At 40.3% G+C, this 17,679-nt stretch overlaps 1 protein-coding gene across 6 annotated transcripts in view; it reads right to left on the reverse strand.

Annotated features, from left to right (window-relative positions):
• Positions 1 to 1,675: 1,675 nt before the first annotated feature.
• Positions 1,676 to 17,679, reverse strand: part of LOC105933805 (protein diaphanous homolog 3) — a gene marked incomplete at its 5' end in the record, with an annotated part of 217,759 nt that continues 201,755 nt past the window's right edge. For all 6 annotated transcript variants that reach the window (XM_036136077.1, XM_036136076.1, XM_036136074.1 and 3 more), the window contains 1 exon segment: positions 1,676 to 3,234. In XM_036136077.1, the coding sequence (XP_035991970.1) occupies positions 2,897 to 3,234 (338 nt within the window). In that variant the 3' untranslated portion in view covers positions 1,676 to 2,896.

The raw sequence follows: 17,679 nt of genomic DNA on the forward strand, positions 1-17,679 counted from the left end.
GCAAAAAAAAAAAATATTGCCTGCAAAGTTATTGCAAATCTGGTGGCATCTGTGTAGCTGGTGCAAAGCTAATAACCCAAACAACTTGTAAATCAAAAAGCATGTTCCGGCATGTTAATTACCCAGTCCAGACGCCGCTGCACATCCTATGCCCCCCACATGTCGAATCTTTTAAAAAGATTAAAATAATGTAAGTAGAGGAAAAAAGAAGAGCTCCTGCAAAACAAAAACAGAGGTTATACTCAGATGAAGTGGGAAAGGGGAGAAAAAAAAAAAAAAAGGAAAAAGCCTATCCTCTAAATCGCATACTTAAGAGACGACTGTCAGACCGGTGTCCCAGCCTTACAGAGAAGTCTAAAACTCCTCAGTTTGATTTTAAAAGCGACGCGTGCTGCTGCCAGCCGAAGCTCCATCAAGGCCTCTGGAGGAGTTTAGTTAGCAACTCCTCTGCTCTCCCCAAACGGCTGTTTGCCTCGCTGGGGAGATGTTTGTCTTTGGCTCTTCTCCAGATAAGGACAGTTGTGCGCCGCTCCCAGCGCCGAATAGATCTGCCAGCTGCCAGGCTGAAGCAAGCAGACCTTGTCAGATAGTGGGTTAACTGGTCTGCGGCTTTCTCCTTCCCAACTGTTCAATCGTGTCTCTGCGCGGATTATACACGACTTCTGGGTTTAATCTTTTGTATATTCATGTTCCACTGATTTATGTTACGAAGGAGGCATATGTTCAGCGCTGCGCTGTTAAAAACTCTTTTGTGACACAGCTGAGTTCACACAAGCTTTTAACAAGGTTTTGAATCGGCGCCGAAACTGTTAGAGACAGTAATACTCCAAAGTTATTAAAAGAAGAAAAAAAAAAAAAACTAAGATAAATTAGCTTTCTTCAAAATCTTCTGCAGATGATTAAGAGGCTTTTCATAAAAAAAAAAAAAAAAAACTCTAGGTTTGAGTTGCGAAAACCGAGTAGAGCGTGTGATCAATTAGGTAAGAGAAGCAGAACATTTCCCAGGAAGCCGTGAAATGTGTGTTCCCTAAAAAGACAAAAAAAAAAAAAAAAAGGGCCCATGTACACCTCTTCAGTCAGATTTAGATTGTCCCACCTCAGGTGTCAGCACGGACCGAAATAGCTGCTGCTTTTTACACAAACGCTGTCTGCAGAATGCATTTACAATATGCTCACCCACCTGTCCCAGAACGTATTATGATCAGACAGAGAAATGAGCATCGTGTCTGTCTGTGCTAACGGCGATACGGAGATGATCAGTACCCCCGGGGGAATTTAAAAAACAAAAGTTTCAAAACCAACAACGGCATCACAGTGGAAGACAGACAGGTAACATATGATCTGGACTCACCGGAGCTGTGTTGATTGTCTCACACCATCCTCACCACAACCGTGATTGGAGCTCCACCAGCTGACTCGCGCCGCAAACTGGTGCTCAGCGGTTGTTAGGTCGCCTGCACTTGTTAGCAGCTGGAAGGTGTTTTGATGCTTTTCGAGCCCCCTAAGGGTTTTTGCTCGGGTTCACCGGTGGGAGGATGTGGTTTTGTGCTTACCTTCATAAACCTGATGCAGAGCTACGTGGATGATGGTCATGAGCAACGCTTGAAAATAGACACGTACAATCCCACATTCACAGAGGAGAACACGCACAAAAGAAGGAGCCATGAAAGAGGAAAACTGCTTAGATTTTTTATTACAAAAAATTGAAGAATACAAATAAAGACACAAAAAGATGTTCACGGTGAGTGACGTCAGAGGGAATGTTAGCATGAAGATAAGCGGCATAGCCGACATGTTTTAGACAACAGTTTGACCTTGTTGCAAACTTACGTACTGCAGACAAATGTTTTGGAAATTCACAACACAAACACAAAATAAATGTTACAATTAAAGACAAACAACATACAGCAGGGTTCCTACACGATTCTTATTTTTATTTTTTTACAAATTTCTGGACTTCTGAGTACAAAAACAGGAAGTATCGTTAAAACACGGTTTGTGAACTTTGCTGCTTCTATTTGGATGGCGAAACTCAAGCTAAAAATACCAGTTTTAGAGCTCATTTTTCCGAGAAAAGCGGGTTCTGTTCAACCAAGATTTAAAGTTGTCTTCAGTCCACAAAAGTAGCAAAAGGTATTACCTTTATTATGGGTAAGCATTCAGTCAATAGATCAAAAATCCAGAATCCAGATGGGTAAAATCAAGGTGCGATGTGTCATAAGAAAGACAAAGCATTTGATTTAAATATAAATCAATGTAAAAACAAATGACTTTTAGATATTTGTGATTTTAGGAAGTGGAAAAAGGAAATAAAAAGTCTGGAAAATCTGGAAAAAAATAATAAAAGTAAATACTGTTGTTTTCCAGACTTTTTAAGACTGTAGGAACCCCGATTCTAGTACCATTAAAGTATAATTATGGCTTAATTCTTTATGATTTACATTCATTTATACTTTTAGAAGTTCTTCAGAGCCAGTGCATTTAATATGAAATGTAGAAAATAAAAATAGAGAAAGAAAATACAAATCTTTTATATGAAAAAAGGAGCATTAAAAAGCTTTTATTATCAAATATAACTGATGCAGATATAGTCTCAAACCCCTAACATACAAAGGACAGTCTCTAATGTGCAATCAAAACTGGAAAAATGGTTAGGATAATATTAAAATCACTAATGTGAAGGGTTTCTGTAATGTTGAATACCGCTGCGATACAAAGAGCTGCTCAGCAATCTTGCATCTTTCAGTGCAATGCTAAAATTCTTTTGATTAATATGCAGTAATCAATACCCTTATGAGGAAGATATTCTGCTAAATCTTTTTGGGATTAATTCTGTTTTGATTGCTTTTGCGTCATCAAGCGTCAACATCCTCGCTGCAGTGATGAGCAATGAATCTCACAACGCTCTGAGCCTGGCCAGGAGAGCCTCCACGTCCGGCTCTCTGTTGGCGTCGGCATCAGACGGCTGGAAGGCGGGAGTCTCCGCTTCCACTTCCGCCTTTTTCGCTGCCGGCCTGACCGCCTCTCTCTCCGCAGCGCGCTCCCTGTCCGGCCCGCAGCCGTGACCCGGAGCGTTCTTGTAGTTGCGGCCCACTTCAGAGCAGGCGGAAGCTTTGGCCCTGGCTGCAGACGGATGGCCCTCGGACTCATTGGCAGGGGGAGCTTTCGCCGCTACCGAGCTCGCATTTACCATCGGCCGGGAGCGAGACCTTTGCAAAGGTGTCTTGTTGTTTTCTGTTGGAGAAAAAAAAAACAAAACAAACAAACAAAAGCAGAGAGGTGAGAACAATGGTGAAGAAAGGAGGGAGAAGAGCGAGGAGGAGGATTTGTGACCGACTGGTTGATTTGCAAGGCAAGCGAGGTTAATCAGATTACAGAATGCAACACAAAAGATGCAGACGAGTAACACGGACAAAACAAAAAAAAGCATTAGAAAGCAACGAGCGAGCATGTTGACGTGTAAAATAAACGTTCATCCATACAGATGAATAGACATAAATATAGTGCGTGCACACTTTGATGAGGACAGATTCTCCGCAGCAGACTGTGGCGGGCGGCCAGCTCGCCACGCTGAAACGGATACGGCTGATCAACTGCAACAGAAACTCAATAACATCGTATGTTGGCCTTTTCCAATCTCCTATTCTCTTTCACTTGTTTTTTTTTGTTCCCCCTCACAAGTCGCCCCCGCACCGGGCTCCTCCTCCCTCGTTCCCGCCATAATCATCCATTCTCCTCCTGCAGCGTCTCCGCTCGCGCAGAAGTCCCCTCCGTCGTCCGTCATTCCTCGGGAACACGTTCCCGGGCAGACGGTGGAACCGAGCGACGCCCAGCTGCCAGACCCGCATTCTGAATTATAAGCCCTGCGAGTAGATCTTAGACTTCATCATCAGCGTGTGCGCACTGGAAGAGGAGGCAAAATCCATATTCATGTGACCTTGAGCGCGAGACCGAGAGGAGCGGGCGAGAGGGAAGGCGCCGGCGCATTTAAAGTTTCCCGAGCCTGAAATGTCTGGCAAACAGGAGTCAACACGGCAGAGCAGAACACAGCGACCCGCTCTGTCAGCCAATCGGTAATGAGTTTGGAGCGTGGCCAGTCAGTCATGACAGTGTGTTTTATGGGCCGCGCTGACGAATGACAAGGAACGTCCCTGAACACCACCTCTGACAAATAAATAAGGATAACGGGAGCGGAGCCGGCAAGAAGGACCAAGTGCAAAATAAGCAAAGAAAGCCAACAATCACACTCTTGACATTCGCACGAGAGAGAGAAAGAGAGAGAGAGAGAGAGAGGCAAAAAAAAAAAAAAAAAAAAAAAGCAAACAAGAGGCAGTGAGGGGCGAAATGAGTAGCATGTGTTTACTTTGGTGGTATGACTGAACATTAAGCAGAGCTGGAGATCCAGTTCTTGGCTGACTGTCTCACTCTCTTTTCGTCTTCTCTTCAACAGCCTCGACGGTAACAGCTAACAATTACACCCCGCCGTCTATCTGTTCCCAGTTTCCCTATCAGGTCCTCGTCCTCTGTCCTCCCTCGAAGACCCTGGTGTCCCGCGCCTGGCTTTTCCAGCAACGCCACACCAACGCACTCCCATTACACAGAAAACACTCTGAAGCTGCGAGAATAATCCATCGCATTATCGAGTGTTCGCCTTTATGACATCTCTTTGGGGCCGACACCGAGGAAGGAGGGCGGGCCGGCCGGCGGGGGCGCGCGGTCCAGGAAGTTTAGGATGAATTCGTACCGGCATGGATTTTAGTCTCACTTTCAGGCTTTCGTGAAGCCTTAAATATTTTTTGAAAATCTACAGAATGCGGTGTCACGGCACACGCACATTTCCCGCCTCAAACAGAAGCAAGGAAGGAGAACAAATGCGTGCCCGAATGAGATGTTTTATCTAAAAGCACATTTTCTTCTTTTCCTAACAGGGATCTGACTTTTGCACTGAAGATGATCAAAGTGCTGGCAACTTCTGGTTCTTTCCTCACTCTGCCTGCCTGTGACACCAAACTGCCCGAAGCTTTGAAGCCTCCCGAGCTTCTCCACATATGCCTTCATCTAGGCTGTAAAACACATCAGAGGGATGTAAAACATACCTCATCTCACAGGTTGGACTCGTTTATCCAACAGCTGACAAAGGGTGCGGGGGAGAACGAGCCAAGTCAAATTTTAATCAAATTTGCTGCTCAGGGGCCGCCTTGGATTTGAACACTGGAACGGCGCTGGCTTTCCACAGGCCGCAGCAGCAGACCAAAGATCCATCTCATGTCCAAACACGTGTCAGAAGAAGGATTTTAACCTGTTAAGTAGCTTCTCACCTGTTATTTCATTCATCCAAACCGAGCGGCCCACTAACAGTGATTAGGGCGCTGCATTAATTCAACATTGCACTTTTAGCACTGATGGGCATGACCGGCTTTCTAAATAATTCAACAAATTATTCAATGCCTGATTCGACCACAATTGATTGCCTGATGATATTTAAAAGAAATAATAATAATAATAATAATAATAAAATTTTAGACATTGCTATCATGGACATATAACTTGCTCTGTGAATACTGTGAATTCTGTGTGATCCCGACACACATGCCGTGAAAGCCAGTAGTACATCCGAAGTGACAAATACGTCAAACAGAACCTAAATGTCCAAAAAAAAAAATCGACTTCATTTTCCTGACATTTAGACCCGCGTAACACACTTTTCTTCTTCTTCTTTTCTTTTTTTTTTTTGATACCCCAGCATATATGGCAAGACAGGACGCAGCAAGAGGGCGGCTTTGGAAAAGGAAATAAAATCAATGCAGCCAGAGATCCAGATTACTGAGCCCATTACCCCTATTACACACAATCCACCTCGACCGCTGACAGTTAAATCACAAAACTAAGGGAGTTAATGCTTGTGGCAGGTAGTGTAGTGGCCAGACCCCAGCAGCCATGAAGCGTCTGCCATACGAAAGACCTTTAAAGCCACTTTAGTGACACTTTTTAAATGGATGGGTACAGACAAGTGATCAGTATTTAAGCCAAAGAAACAAATGCAGACCTGGAAAAAAAAAAGCATATTTGACAAAAGAAGGCAGAGTTCTCCATAAATAATTAGACAAAATAAAAAAGGGAAAATATTCAGGACAGTCCACACGGATGCTTTCTGCTTTTATATATTGACAGCTCTCTGGCGTTTATCTTAATTCCCGTTCAGTTCCAGCTCTAAGGAAAATAATTTGGTGCAGGTCGTTTTTTTTTTGTTTTTGTTTCAGTTACTGCCTTTGACCAGCAGCAGCTACGGGAAAATAGGATTAGCTGTTTTGTTGTTTTCCTGAAACAGTAATTTGGTGACAGTTTCTTAGAGCTGCAATTTCTTTTTAAAAATGCGGATAGATATGATAAATATCGATTTTTTATGACTAAAGCATATATTCCAGATATCTGGTCAATCTATGTATTAATATAAAAAACAAAGTTCAGCCTTTCCAACTCATGAGAGCTCATCTTCACACTTTGAAGTGGAAGCAGTCCATTAGAAAGCTTTTCCTGTCCAATAAGGAAGAACATTTTACATTTTCCTTTACAAGATCATTTTCTCCATTTATATTTCCAGCTTCCACTAATGCAGAAGAGCCTAAACTCGTTTATCTGCCTCCACCCTCCCCGGCTGCTCTCCTCATGTATGGAAAAGTTGGTAAAGAGGGCAGGGAGTCAGTGAAGTGGGCAACAACACGTGGCCGCCCATTTCTCTCCCGCATTGCAAAAGCTACGCTGCCACCTTTGCACAGTAACAATAAACTCATCTATATGATGGGCTGTGAAGAGGCTGGAACAAAACAGTCAACACATAAGAAAGTCGGAAGACCACTATTTTCCAGAGTGTAAACCGTGAACACAATGTGATTGTGCTAAAACACCAGTCTATCACAGTCAGTCAGCGCAACACTGCCCTTTACTTTCCTGGAAGGCAGACTTGTGAAGAAAAAACATTGATAAACGAGCTGGCAGGCAGAGCTTCTTGCTTTCAGCTTCTCTGCAGAATGGTCTTTAAAACGGCGAGTCTCAAAGCCCAGAGCCTTTTAGCCAGCGACTGACACTGCTTCTGTTGCAACAGAAGACGAGTAAAATCTCAAACCAAACGCACACTTCGCAGCTCTGAATGCTTAGAAAGCATCCCTGGGAATTGCAAGACGGAACAATAGTGGTTTGTTACATGTCAAATAAGACGGCATTCTGTGTAAATGTAAAGGGCCGTGTCCAATAGAGAAAATAGAGTGTTTCTGCTTTTTTCCCTTCCACCCTGCAAATAGCGGCATAAAGGAATTCAAATTTCCTCCTTGTTCAGATCATTTGGTCCGTTTGCACTTGCTTCTTCAAATACAGATGCAGATGAGCCTCTCCTCTCATCTCCCTCTGCCCCCCCCTCCCCTTCTATGACGTCGGCTGCATTTGATCACTTTAAGACGAGAGTAGTCATGAAGACTCAGAAAGAGAAAGAGACAGTCGAGAGATGTTTTCCCTCTGAGAAGTGACTGACACAACAAGTTAAACTTAGCGAGATCAAACATATACTTACGTACACCTGCCATAAATCAAAAAGCAGCTCGCTGGCAATGTGTGTTCAGTCTAAATGTTTACCCCCCCCCTTCCCCCTCCCCCTCTGCTATTCACATTTACAAGTGCATTTGTATATTATGCAACAAAGCAGAACCTTTAAAGAAACAAGATAAAGAAACTATATTTCAACCAGCAATTAACCTGTCTGTGTTTTCTGATTACTTTTTTAGTGCGAGGTGTTGGAAAACAACAACAACAAAAAAAGCCATAGTTAATGTTTTCTTATTGCTCTTTTTGTATGAACTGACAAAAACATAAACTAACTAGACACACTCTGGGAGGCTATAATCTGATTAGCTAACACGTTTCATGCTAAATAAATGTAATAATGACCATGTTGGTTAGTAATTATTATATCACGAGACTTTTTTCCTGAAGTACCTGTAGATTACGTGCGACACATACAATAATGCCGTCTTAATCTGCAACTACTATCTCTCGGAGCATACATTTATCTCCTAATTTAATACGATCCAGACAAGTCACTGCTGATTAAATAAGAAAAGCAATGGTTTTACTTAAGCTAGAGGTGTTACAGTTTCTCAATGTTTTGCTTATTTTAATACAGGGCGAAAAAAGGTTGTATCATCAGCTTTTATAAGGGCCTACTTTTAGTTGTATTATTAAATTAAGTAATTAATAAATGAATAGACAACTTCAGAAGAAAGTTCTGTATGGTGCAACGGCTTTTACTGGAGGAGGTTGTGTGTATTTATTAAAGGTTTAAAGTGTTTTTTTAAGTTAATTAAGATAATAGTCTATGAAAGGACCTTCAACTTTAATGTATTAAATATTTACCAGAATGCACAGCTAGAATTTGAGTGTAAAAAGTAAAGAATGGTCTAGATAAAAAGCTTTAGAGTTTTAATGTTTTACCCGTCAACTGTTTATCAAGCCTTGGAAATGTTAGATGGAGTATTTACAAACTCAAATAAATGTATGACTGAGCACATGTCATTATTTAGGACAAACTAAGCCCAAAAATAAAATAAAAAAAAAACAAAAAAAACACACACAACACAATGTGGAATCAATTTAGCATCAACTGGTAGAAGTAATCTTAACATTATAGGTCTCCTGGGTGGCTGAAGAGATTTTTTTTATCAGCCGTGACAAAATGTCTTCAGTTCACTGAGTTGTCTGAACTTGTCTCTTCATATCCTACCTCCAGAAAGGTTTTGGTCTGGACTTTAACTGGACCATGATGCACTGCTCAGGACCGCACTGGATTGTGCAGCCAATTTTAACTTAATAACTTTGTAACGCTCTGACCTGTCAATGCAGATTTTAGCTTAATCTGCTTTCCCATTTAGAACTATAAATAAAAAACTCCCTACCCCCACTTTCTTTATAAATTGAAAATGTATGGTCCTAACATCATGTTTAGTGTAAAATAAAGCACTAATTTCTCAAAAACACCAAAAGCTTAAAGAGCTGCTTCTCTTCTTGAAAATGCACAAATCCACACACTGGGTCTCCTTGACAGGGCAGATTATTGCTCACGATTTCTCTTTTAAGCACCGTTCACAATGCAGAACTGATTTATCACAAGATATTAAGATAATGTCAATTAAAATAAAAGCTGTGTCCAGCTTAGTATTTGAATGATCATAAATTATTTATACTTGGACCAGGGTTGGCGTTAAACTCTATGTAAAAAAGCAGGTAGTGTTACTCAGCCCTGCCATTGGTTCAACCCGGTTCAAAGCAAAGATAAAGTTATTATAGACAGGGTTGGCATTTTAAGCTGTTTGTTGGACATGCAATAGCAATTAGCGTGGCTAATATTATTAAATATGTGTTTTTGGGTTTATTTTGTGTAATGCTGGTAGCTTACCTTAACAGTGACAATTAAAACAGTGTGAATTGGATTTCAAAATGATGAGACCCTGTCCACATTAACAGATTTCATTCTCTAATTGCACCCGCTGTGTATTTTTTAATTTAGTTTTTTAAAAACTTCCAAAAGTGAGTACTCTTCTTTCCTTTCTGGTGTGTTATATATAATGCTGTGGAGAGATGTAACACCATTCAGGTATGAATTATTATTTTCTTCCATTTTTCAAATATTAACCTGCATTTGTATGACCTTCAAGCATTTGGATTATTCGTGTGTCAGTGTGTGGGTGTGCGTACGTGTAGAAATAAGTTCGTTCGTGCCGACAGGGTGTTTGTGAGCAAGTCTGTCACCTGGAGGCTCACAGTTTAAGAGCAGTAAGAACGACAGAAGGCCTGCGACACGCAGCACACAAGAGCCACAAAGGGCGGGCGGATCGGGCTCTGGAAGGCTGCAGCCGTCCCAGCCAGACAGTCTCAAGGCATCACCCCACGGCAGCCATACACCCCCGCAGAGAAGTAGGTCGTCATTGAAGCACAGGAGCAGCAGCCCCCCAGGCCAAAGGAGGCACAGGGTGAGACATAGAGCACCGTGCATTCCTGACCCAGCCACGCTGTCACTGCATTGGCGCAGGCTCAACCCAGGACTCAGTCCCTCTCCAAAAGCCCACTGCAGCGGCCAGAACTCGGTAGAGCCAAGGTAGGGAGGGCAACTTCACCATCCCAGAAAAGATTATTAAAAGCTCCGTTTGTGGTGTATACCTGTAGACTAGATGTGCAGCAATTTTAAAAAAGTGATGAGCTATAAGCAGCTCTGTAGATGCCCACTTCTGGCTTTCTGTGCTAGAAACCAAAACAACCACAAAGCAGTTTTTCATAGCTTATTTTACATTTGTACCGTTTTGTCCAGACTCCATGGGCAAAGCCGTGTTTACACTAAACTTCAAATGTAAGAGGAAAAAAAGTTCATGACAAAGGAAAATGTGTGCCAAGAGAGAAATGTGCTACAATTGTTTTTACAGAATCTCTATCCTGGCAGTACTTTAGCCAAGCTCAGGATCTTTTTATTTTATTTGATAAGCTAATGTGGACATTATTAACCCTTGCTGGAACAGCTTTGGTATCACAGCGGGGTTTTTGTTTTTGACTGGAATCCCACAAATGTCATAGATGTATTTTTTTTCTCCAAAAACATGTCTGGTTACAATCCAGAGCAGCGTAACAGAGACCTACAACAGAGTGACTTTGTTCCTGTGATCACCAGCCGGTTTACCAGTGAATCTCTAATGCAATTCAGTGGTACTCTTTTTAGACCCTATGCTGTAGATTTAGTTCTGTGCTTAGGATGAGTAACATTATTGAGTCAACAATTTGAACAAGTCAAACAGATGCAAGAACTAAACGGCTTCCTCTAATAATCAGACTGGAAAAATGCTTGGAAGGAAGACAACAGCCCAAAATAAGCAAAGGTTGTTAACTTTCTCTGCTTTGATCAACAGTTGGATGAGTTCAGGCTACAGATGGGGGAAAAAAAGCAACTCATTTGAGAATGAAATTGTCATATTTTGTGAAGTTGAAAGAGAATGACTTACACAAAGAAAAGTTTAGGCTCAATCTCCAAAGTTAAGCATTTTACAGTGGCACCAAGCAAGACTTCTATAAGGTAAACGCCAGCAGACAGCTTGTTAGCATTCCTGTGTGTACGCTGGATAGGCCGGCTGTAATTAAAGATCATTACGGGGCAATGCAACAATCACTGAAGGCTTATCTCTCGTTTGTTGGTTGTAGCTAGTTGCGTGTGTGCAGGAACTGTCACAGAGAGAGAAAAAAATACCCACCCACATCAAACAGGATTAAACATGAAGAGAAGCAGAAGGCACTGAAAGGTGAGGGTAAAGAAAACAAGAGAGGAGGAAAAGTAATAATTAGGAAGAAGATGACAGGGTGGACGGAACCAACAGCCCAGAGACAGTGGCATGATTCGGACTCAATGACTATAATTTGTGCTAGACTGAAATAAAGTAGAAAAAGTGAAGGTGTTATAAAGATGAAGCAGAGGAGAAAACATAGCAGGCATTGAGAGGGATTGTTGAAAGAGCGATGTCACATTCCCTCTGGGTAATGTGGGAAAAAAAAAAAAAAAACGGTACTGTTTTATGTGACTGAGGTGTTCTTTGCTCCAATGCATGTCAAAGTGTTTTACTTTGTCAAGTTGTGTTTTAACACCCACCCTTCTTGTATCCCCTCTTACACATTTGACAACCCCAAGTCCTATTGTGGATAATATAGACAAACAGATAAAAGAATCTGCAGAAAGAAAAAAATTTTTTTTTGGAAGGCTTTTAGAAATATAAACAACCCTGAAGATGTAATTACAACTTCAAAAATATAACTTTGGAGCAAAACAAAAAATAAATAAATCACTGCCTTCCCTGTTTTCTTATTTAGTTATTTCTCTGATCAAGTTTTTTAGCAAATAAAAAATAAAGCGTAAACAAAACTCAGACATAAATATGTTACATCAAATTGGAATTTATGCAGGTTGAATAATTGTTGCAATAAAACCAAACAGCAATAGGATTTTTACAATGAGAGAAATATTTATCTTGAAAAGCACCACAAAGTCCAATCGAAACATGTAACTTGAGAAAGGGCCAATTCACATTGACGTAATAGGTAGCGCTCACTTGTAAAGACCAGTTATCAAAAAGTAAAAAAGTAGAAAAAAAACAACAACAGTCAAGGAAGAACTCGCTTCTTTTATACAGTTTGGGGGAAGATCTCTGTAAATACAACACTAAATGGTCGCTTTGAGTTCAACATAAAGCCAAAAGATTTGGAGCGATACATCAGTGATCTGTGACCACCATGAGTGGAGCCTGTGTACGGGGCTCAGACGAGAGAATGGCCGGAGGTTCCTTGACATTTATAGGTCACCCTCTGTGACTGCAGCCTTGTAAGAATTTTTTTAATGGATATGACAAAGACCTTTACACACAGAAGTGTACAGACAAAATAGCAGGAATCTCCAATATGTCATATTTGTTTAACTGCATTATCTGAGAAAATATGGATTTAGGTGCGTGTAGACATAGGCATAACACATTGACCACTGGCACCATAATAAATTTGTTTTTTTTCTTTCTTATTTGCATTATAAAAACAGCTCTAACCAGTTAGAGCACAGATAAAGAGGATCTGTGGATGTTTTGGGGCTTTAGTTTTCAAAGGATGGTTGGGCCCTGTGGGGTGTAAGGTGGGGCCTTTGTGGATTGGGCTTCCCTCCCACAGATGTCATCACGCTGCGTAACATTGGTATCTAGGGCATTCGGAGGCTGGATAAACATCTCAGACTCTTTGACATGTTCTGAGCAGTTTTATCATGGCCCATTTCTGCCCTGCTGAGGGTGGGCAGCTGTTATAGTGAAGTGCTGCTGCTGTGTCAGAAAAGGGACGGCTCGTCTGAAATGTTCCAGGTTTTCCGGGCATAACATTGGGCTGTAACAAGAGCCCCCTTTTTTCCATTGCAGGGACTTTCTGCCATTACCTGCGATTTAGAAAGCCTTCTGCGCGTTTCGACACAATTTTACCAGACTAATTTCAACTTCCCGGGTCCACACTTTGTCAGGAAAAAGGTCTGGGGATCAGGTTTTCAGATTACACCAGGATTGCTGAAGAGCGGGGGTTATGTGCTGAGCAATGAAGATTGGTGGACCCTTTCTTTTAGTGTTCTGACTTCCTTGCAAGCGGCATATTTAAGACCTGTGCATTGTTGTTTTTATATTTTATAGGAGATTCAAATTTGAGCACACTTTTTGTGACTGAGAATGGACCAAAGGAAGAGTACCAACACAAGCTGTGAGTTCTCCATCTTGTTTTGCGAACATATTGTGGGCTTCTCGATTGGGCCTCTTCAGAACTTCCCCATTCGCCATTAGATTGGCTTAGATACATTTTTTTAAGCCTTTCAGACGAGTGTAAACGGAAAGCAGGTTAATTACCAGGGATTCCTTTAACCAGGAGGAAAAAGTCCCCAAGTATTTAAATCTCAGGAATATCAGTGGAAAAAGGGGCTGAGAAGAACAATCATTTAACCGGGGTTATAATTCAATACCTGATTTGTTCTTCATCCCTAAGTTAGCAATTGGCTGCTTAAATCCAATAAGGCAGATCTGCTGGAAATGAAAGGCCTGAGTTCAAGTCCTTTGGATGAAAGTTTGAATCTAAACCTGTGTACACTGCAGCCAAGCATGACATTGCGTTAGCACGCCTTGGTGGACCCAACACTGCTTTCAAAGCAAGCATGCCTGCTACTAGTACTTGTACCATGTACACATTGGATCACACTACAGACGATGCTCGACTGAGAACAGAAGAAAGCGCCGTCAAAACAAACCAAAAGCTCCTGTTTCATGTAGGCGATGATCAATCTTTTCACCATCAGCTGCTAAAAGATATGAGCTTCAGCAGGATGCAATGTTTTGAAAAAACATGATAAAACTAGCTTTTATAAAAACATTCTTACAGACGGCGAAAACGGGTCGATACAAACAAAAAGCTCAGCAATGTGAAGCATATCCAGCACTCGCAGAACAGGAGTTAGTGTATTGTGTTGTAACAATTACGTTTTAAAATAGACAGACATTATCATAGCTTAGCAGTGTGGCTCAAGGGAAGATTAATCTTTGAGAAATAAGGACTTTTAAATGAATCTGAAGAGGGTTTCATGCCAGTGCGAGATGTAAGATTAAAACAAAACGTCATGGTCAGCAGACCTGCAAATATGAAATCTGTATGCAGTGGTGTAAACGAGAGGCACAATTCTTCAAGGAGCACAAATTAGTTTGCCTGCTTTACAAAGAGGAAAGACACCTGGCAGATGGTTCCTGCAACCTAGGCTCTTACTCCCGCTTTAAACTAATTATTTCTACATGCAGGGTAATGGACTGAGAATGTTTCTCTATACAGGGACATCATCATTTCCTGGGGTCTCTCTCATCTCTGTTTGTTTGCCGCACACACACAGAAAGGCAGACATCAGACGCAAACACAGAAAGACAGCCTGACAGACACACATCACTGCATTGAAGCAGACGCGCACACCACGCACACAGACGCACACAAAAATGCGGTCTACTCCCAATAAGCACCGACTGTTTCACAGATACAGGTTTAGAGCGAGTCTACTCTGCTGCAACTGGCATGAATTAAACATGTCTTGGTTTCAGGCTCCGCTACCTGTTGTTGTTGTTTGTGTGGTTACTGCTGGTAAATATCCCCAGCAGTCGTAACCTAATGCATATGTATTTCCCCCCGGTGAGTTCACACTAACTAAGGATTTCTATCAGCCGCTTTTCTCTCTCAGTGTACACCTGTCACACAAACAGTGAGGAAAATATTGATCCTTCACATGCCTCGAGCCTCAAAGCTGCAACTCATTCGCAACTCAGTGAGACAGTAGCACACAATTTTCTGTTAGCTTTCAATCAGTCAGCTCAAAGAAATAATAAACTTGTTGACTGAAAAGTTTATGACAAGCATATCAAGTGGACTGTGTCTCATTATGCAGAGACTCCTGAAACTGCAGGGATCAGAAAAAAAAAAAGAATTCTGCATCCATGAGACATTTCTAGAAGTGTTTTTATAAATGGGCAAAATTTTTTTTTGGAATGTTATCAACAAGAGTATTTTATGCAAGAAAATTCACAAGAAAATTCCCAATTACGAGATCAAGAAGAAAATGCAATGATCAATCAGCCAATTTGTCCTTGATTGGCTCGGATTGGTGACTGGTAAATCAAATGCTTAAAATCTTAATTAAAAAATGTTTAATTCAGTTTTTTTAATGTCAATGTATCAGAGCTAAGAACTACCATGTTTTTTCGTATATAACCACATCAACCAGGAACATGTTATTTGATACATGTTTCTTTGATTTTTTTTATTTTTTTAGGTTTAATAATAAAAAAAAAATACATGGTGAAATAAATCAAGATTGGTAAAAAAATGGCAGATCTGAGCTCAGAAACGGAAAACAGCATGAGCCAGAAAAACCGGATTGGTGAATATCTCCATTTTAATTGACAAAGTTTAGAGTTAAATCTATTTTTGCTTCTGGAATGTACATCTATTCATGCTTTCGGAGCATGTCTTTATGGCCCCGCTGGCTTATTGCCCCAACATATACTGAGACAGTAGCCTCAAGCATTTAAAAAAAATCTTTTCCAAATAAAACCACAATCAGAAGAATTGAGGAGTGATCGCAATTCTTTTCTTTCTTTCTTTTTTCTTTTTGCAAGGTGGGCCAAAACACAAGATTTCTTTGAGCATTATCGCCACCTTCTGGAAATGTTAGTAGCATGTTATTTTTTTAAAGGATAGCGGCAAAATCTTTTTGAATTGGTATAGTTTCAAATTTGCTTATATGTCAGAAAACACTTCAAAATCTCTGCCAATTTACAGGGTGAACCATGAATGGCAATTATTAATATATCACACTATCAGACGAGATGCTACTTTAAGAAACCAGTCACGAGTCATTAACCGTCTTAAATGTTAAAAGGTGCTATGCCAGCATGACCATATATGACATTTAACTAGTAATCAAGCGGGTAGCAACCTTAAGCACAGAATATTTCTTATGGTCAAGTACAATACAAAGATTAAGGCTTACACATCAAAATACACAAATTTTGAAGCTATAACGGCTGCCATGAGAGTAAAAGTGTTTTTAACACAAAAATATGATGCTTTCTTGTCCTTTTCAATCTAGTTAATTAGCAATAAAAGAAAATAGGCAATGCATTGCAATGACAATTTTTTTATTTTACAATGGTTGTGAAGAAATGTTTTTATTTTTTATAATACAAACCTATTGTCAATATTTTTATGCTTCTTAAGGAACATGTCACAGCGGTTGTGACATTTTGCAGATGTGGCTTTAGAAACTAAAAACATTGATGTTTTGGGCTTTATTTACTAAAGCAGCTTATATCTCTTTGCTCCTCTGTTTGAAGTGGTTACCTTATAAAACCCCTGTAGCCCATTTGGTCCAATATCAGGCCGAGCAGAAGGGTGAGCATTTTTCACCATCTCTGAGAGTAGGTAAAACATAGTTTATTTATTTTTCTCCAAGTCCTCACAAAATGAAGCTTTAACGTTGCTAAAAGAAGTTGTTAATTATAATTTTTTTTATTTACAATTACTGATTGTTTTAAACCCTGCTAAACACATGTGAGTATATTCATAGCTTCCTCAGACAAAGCTGACTTAGTGGAACGACACGCTACAAAAGACAACAGTCTTCGTGCTTAAACCCATCATGTCGGGTAAACTATGAAACTACAATTTTACCTTTCCAACTATGAGCTGTATGTATTTGCAGCACTCTTTCCAACTAAGTAAACCCAGGCCCCACCCCTTCACCAGAACATAGAGGCTGCTGGCTAGTTTATGTAGGAATGATTCAAGACAGCTTGACTACAGTTTTGAGCTTGATTCAACTGGTTATATTTGTTTTTAATTACATATTCTTTCATTGATAATTGTTTCGCATATGTTTTCATTGTTTTTGTTGATAAGGCTTCTTTCAATAAAATTATTCTAGTTGGAGACAAAATAATAGAATTTGGCTAATTTTATCTTCATTTTATTGATTGTATGGTGTGCACAATGGTAAATATTTGATGATACACAGCGTAAATGTTATGAGCCAAGCCTGTGATATGTGCAAAAGCAGTACTACAACAGAAAAAAATATGCTTCTACTGATTTAGTCCAGATTTGCTGCTGTTATAGTTGAGATGTGGATCTATAACATATGGGGCCTCTCCTAGGTTTTCACAATGGTTTTCATGTTGTGCTGTAATGTTCGTTTTAAAAAAGGTTTGGAAAAGGATTAAAAAAAATGATTTTTTTTTCTTTGTTAAATCATCCATAAATCAGGCATAGTAACAGTTGCAAGAGTTGTTCTAATGGGAAAAAAAATATTATTTTATGTCTCAATTTTGCACAGATACCAAAAGTCTGTACTTAGAAATAATAACTGTTATAATATATAATAGCTGTAATTGATTTATCTGAGGTATGTAATTTCAGAGATAAATTATTCTTAAACCTCTTTGGGCTTAGACATCTGTTTCAAGAGCTGGAGAGACAGAACACGTATCACTACTACCAACTAAAAAAAAAAGTAACATCCCTACTAATGGAATACAGATGCATAATGTAGGGGAAGGG

This window comes from Fundulus heteroclitus, chromosome 4 (genome assembly GCF_011125445.2).
Source record: "Fundulus heteroclitus isolate FHET01 chromosome 4, MU-UCD_Fhet_4.1, whole genome shotgun sequence".
NCBI lineage: Eukaryota > Metazoa > Chordata > Actinopteri > Cyprinodontiformes > Fundulidae > Fundulus > Fundulus heteroclitus.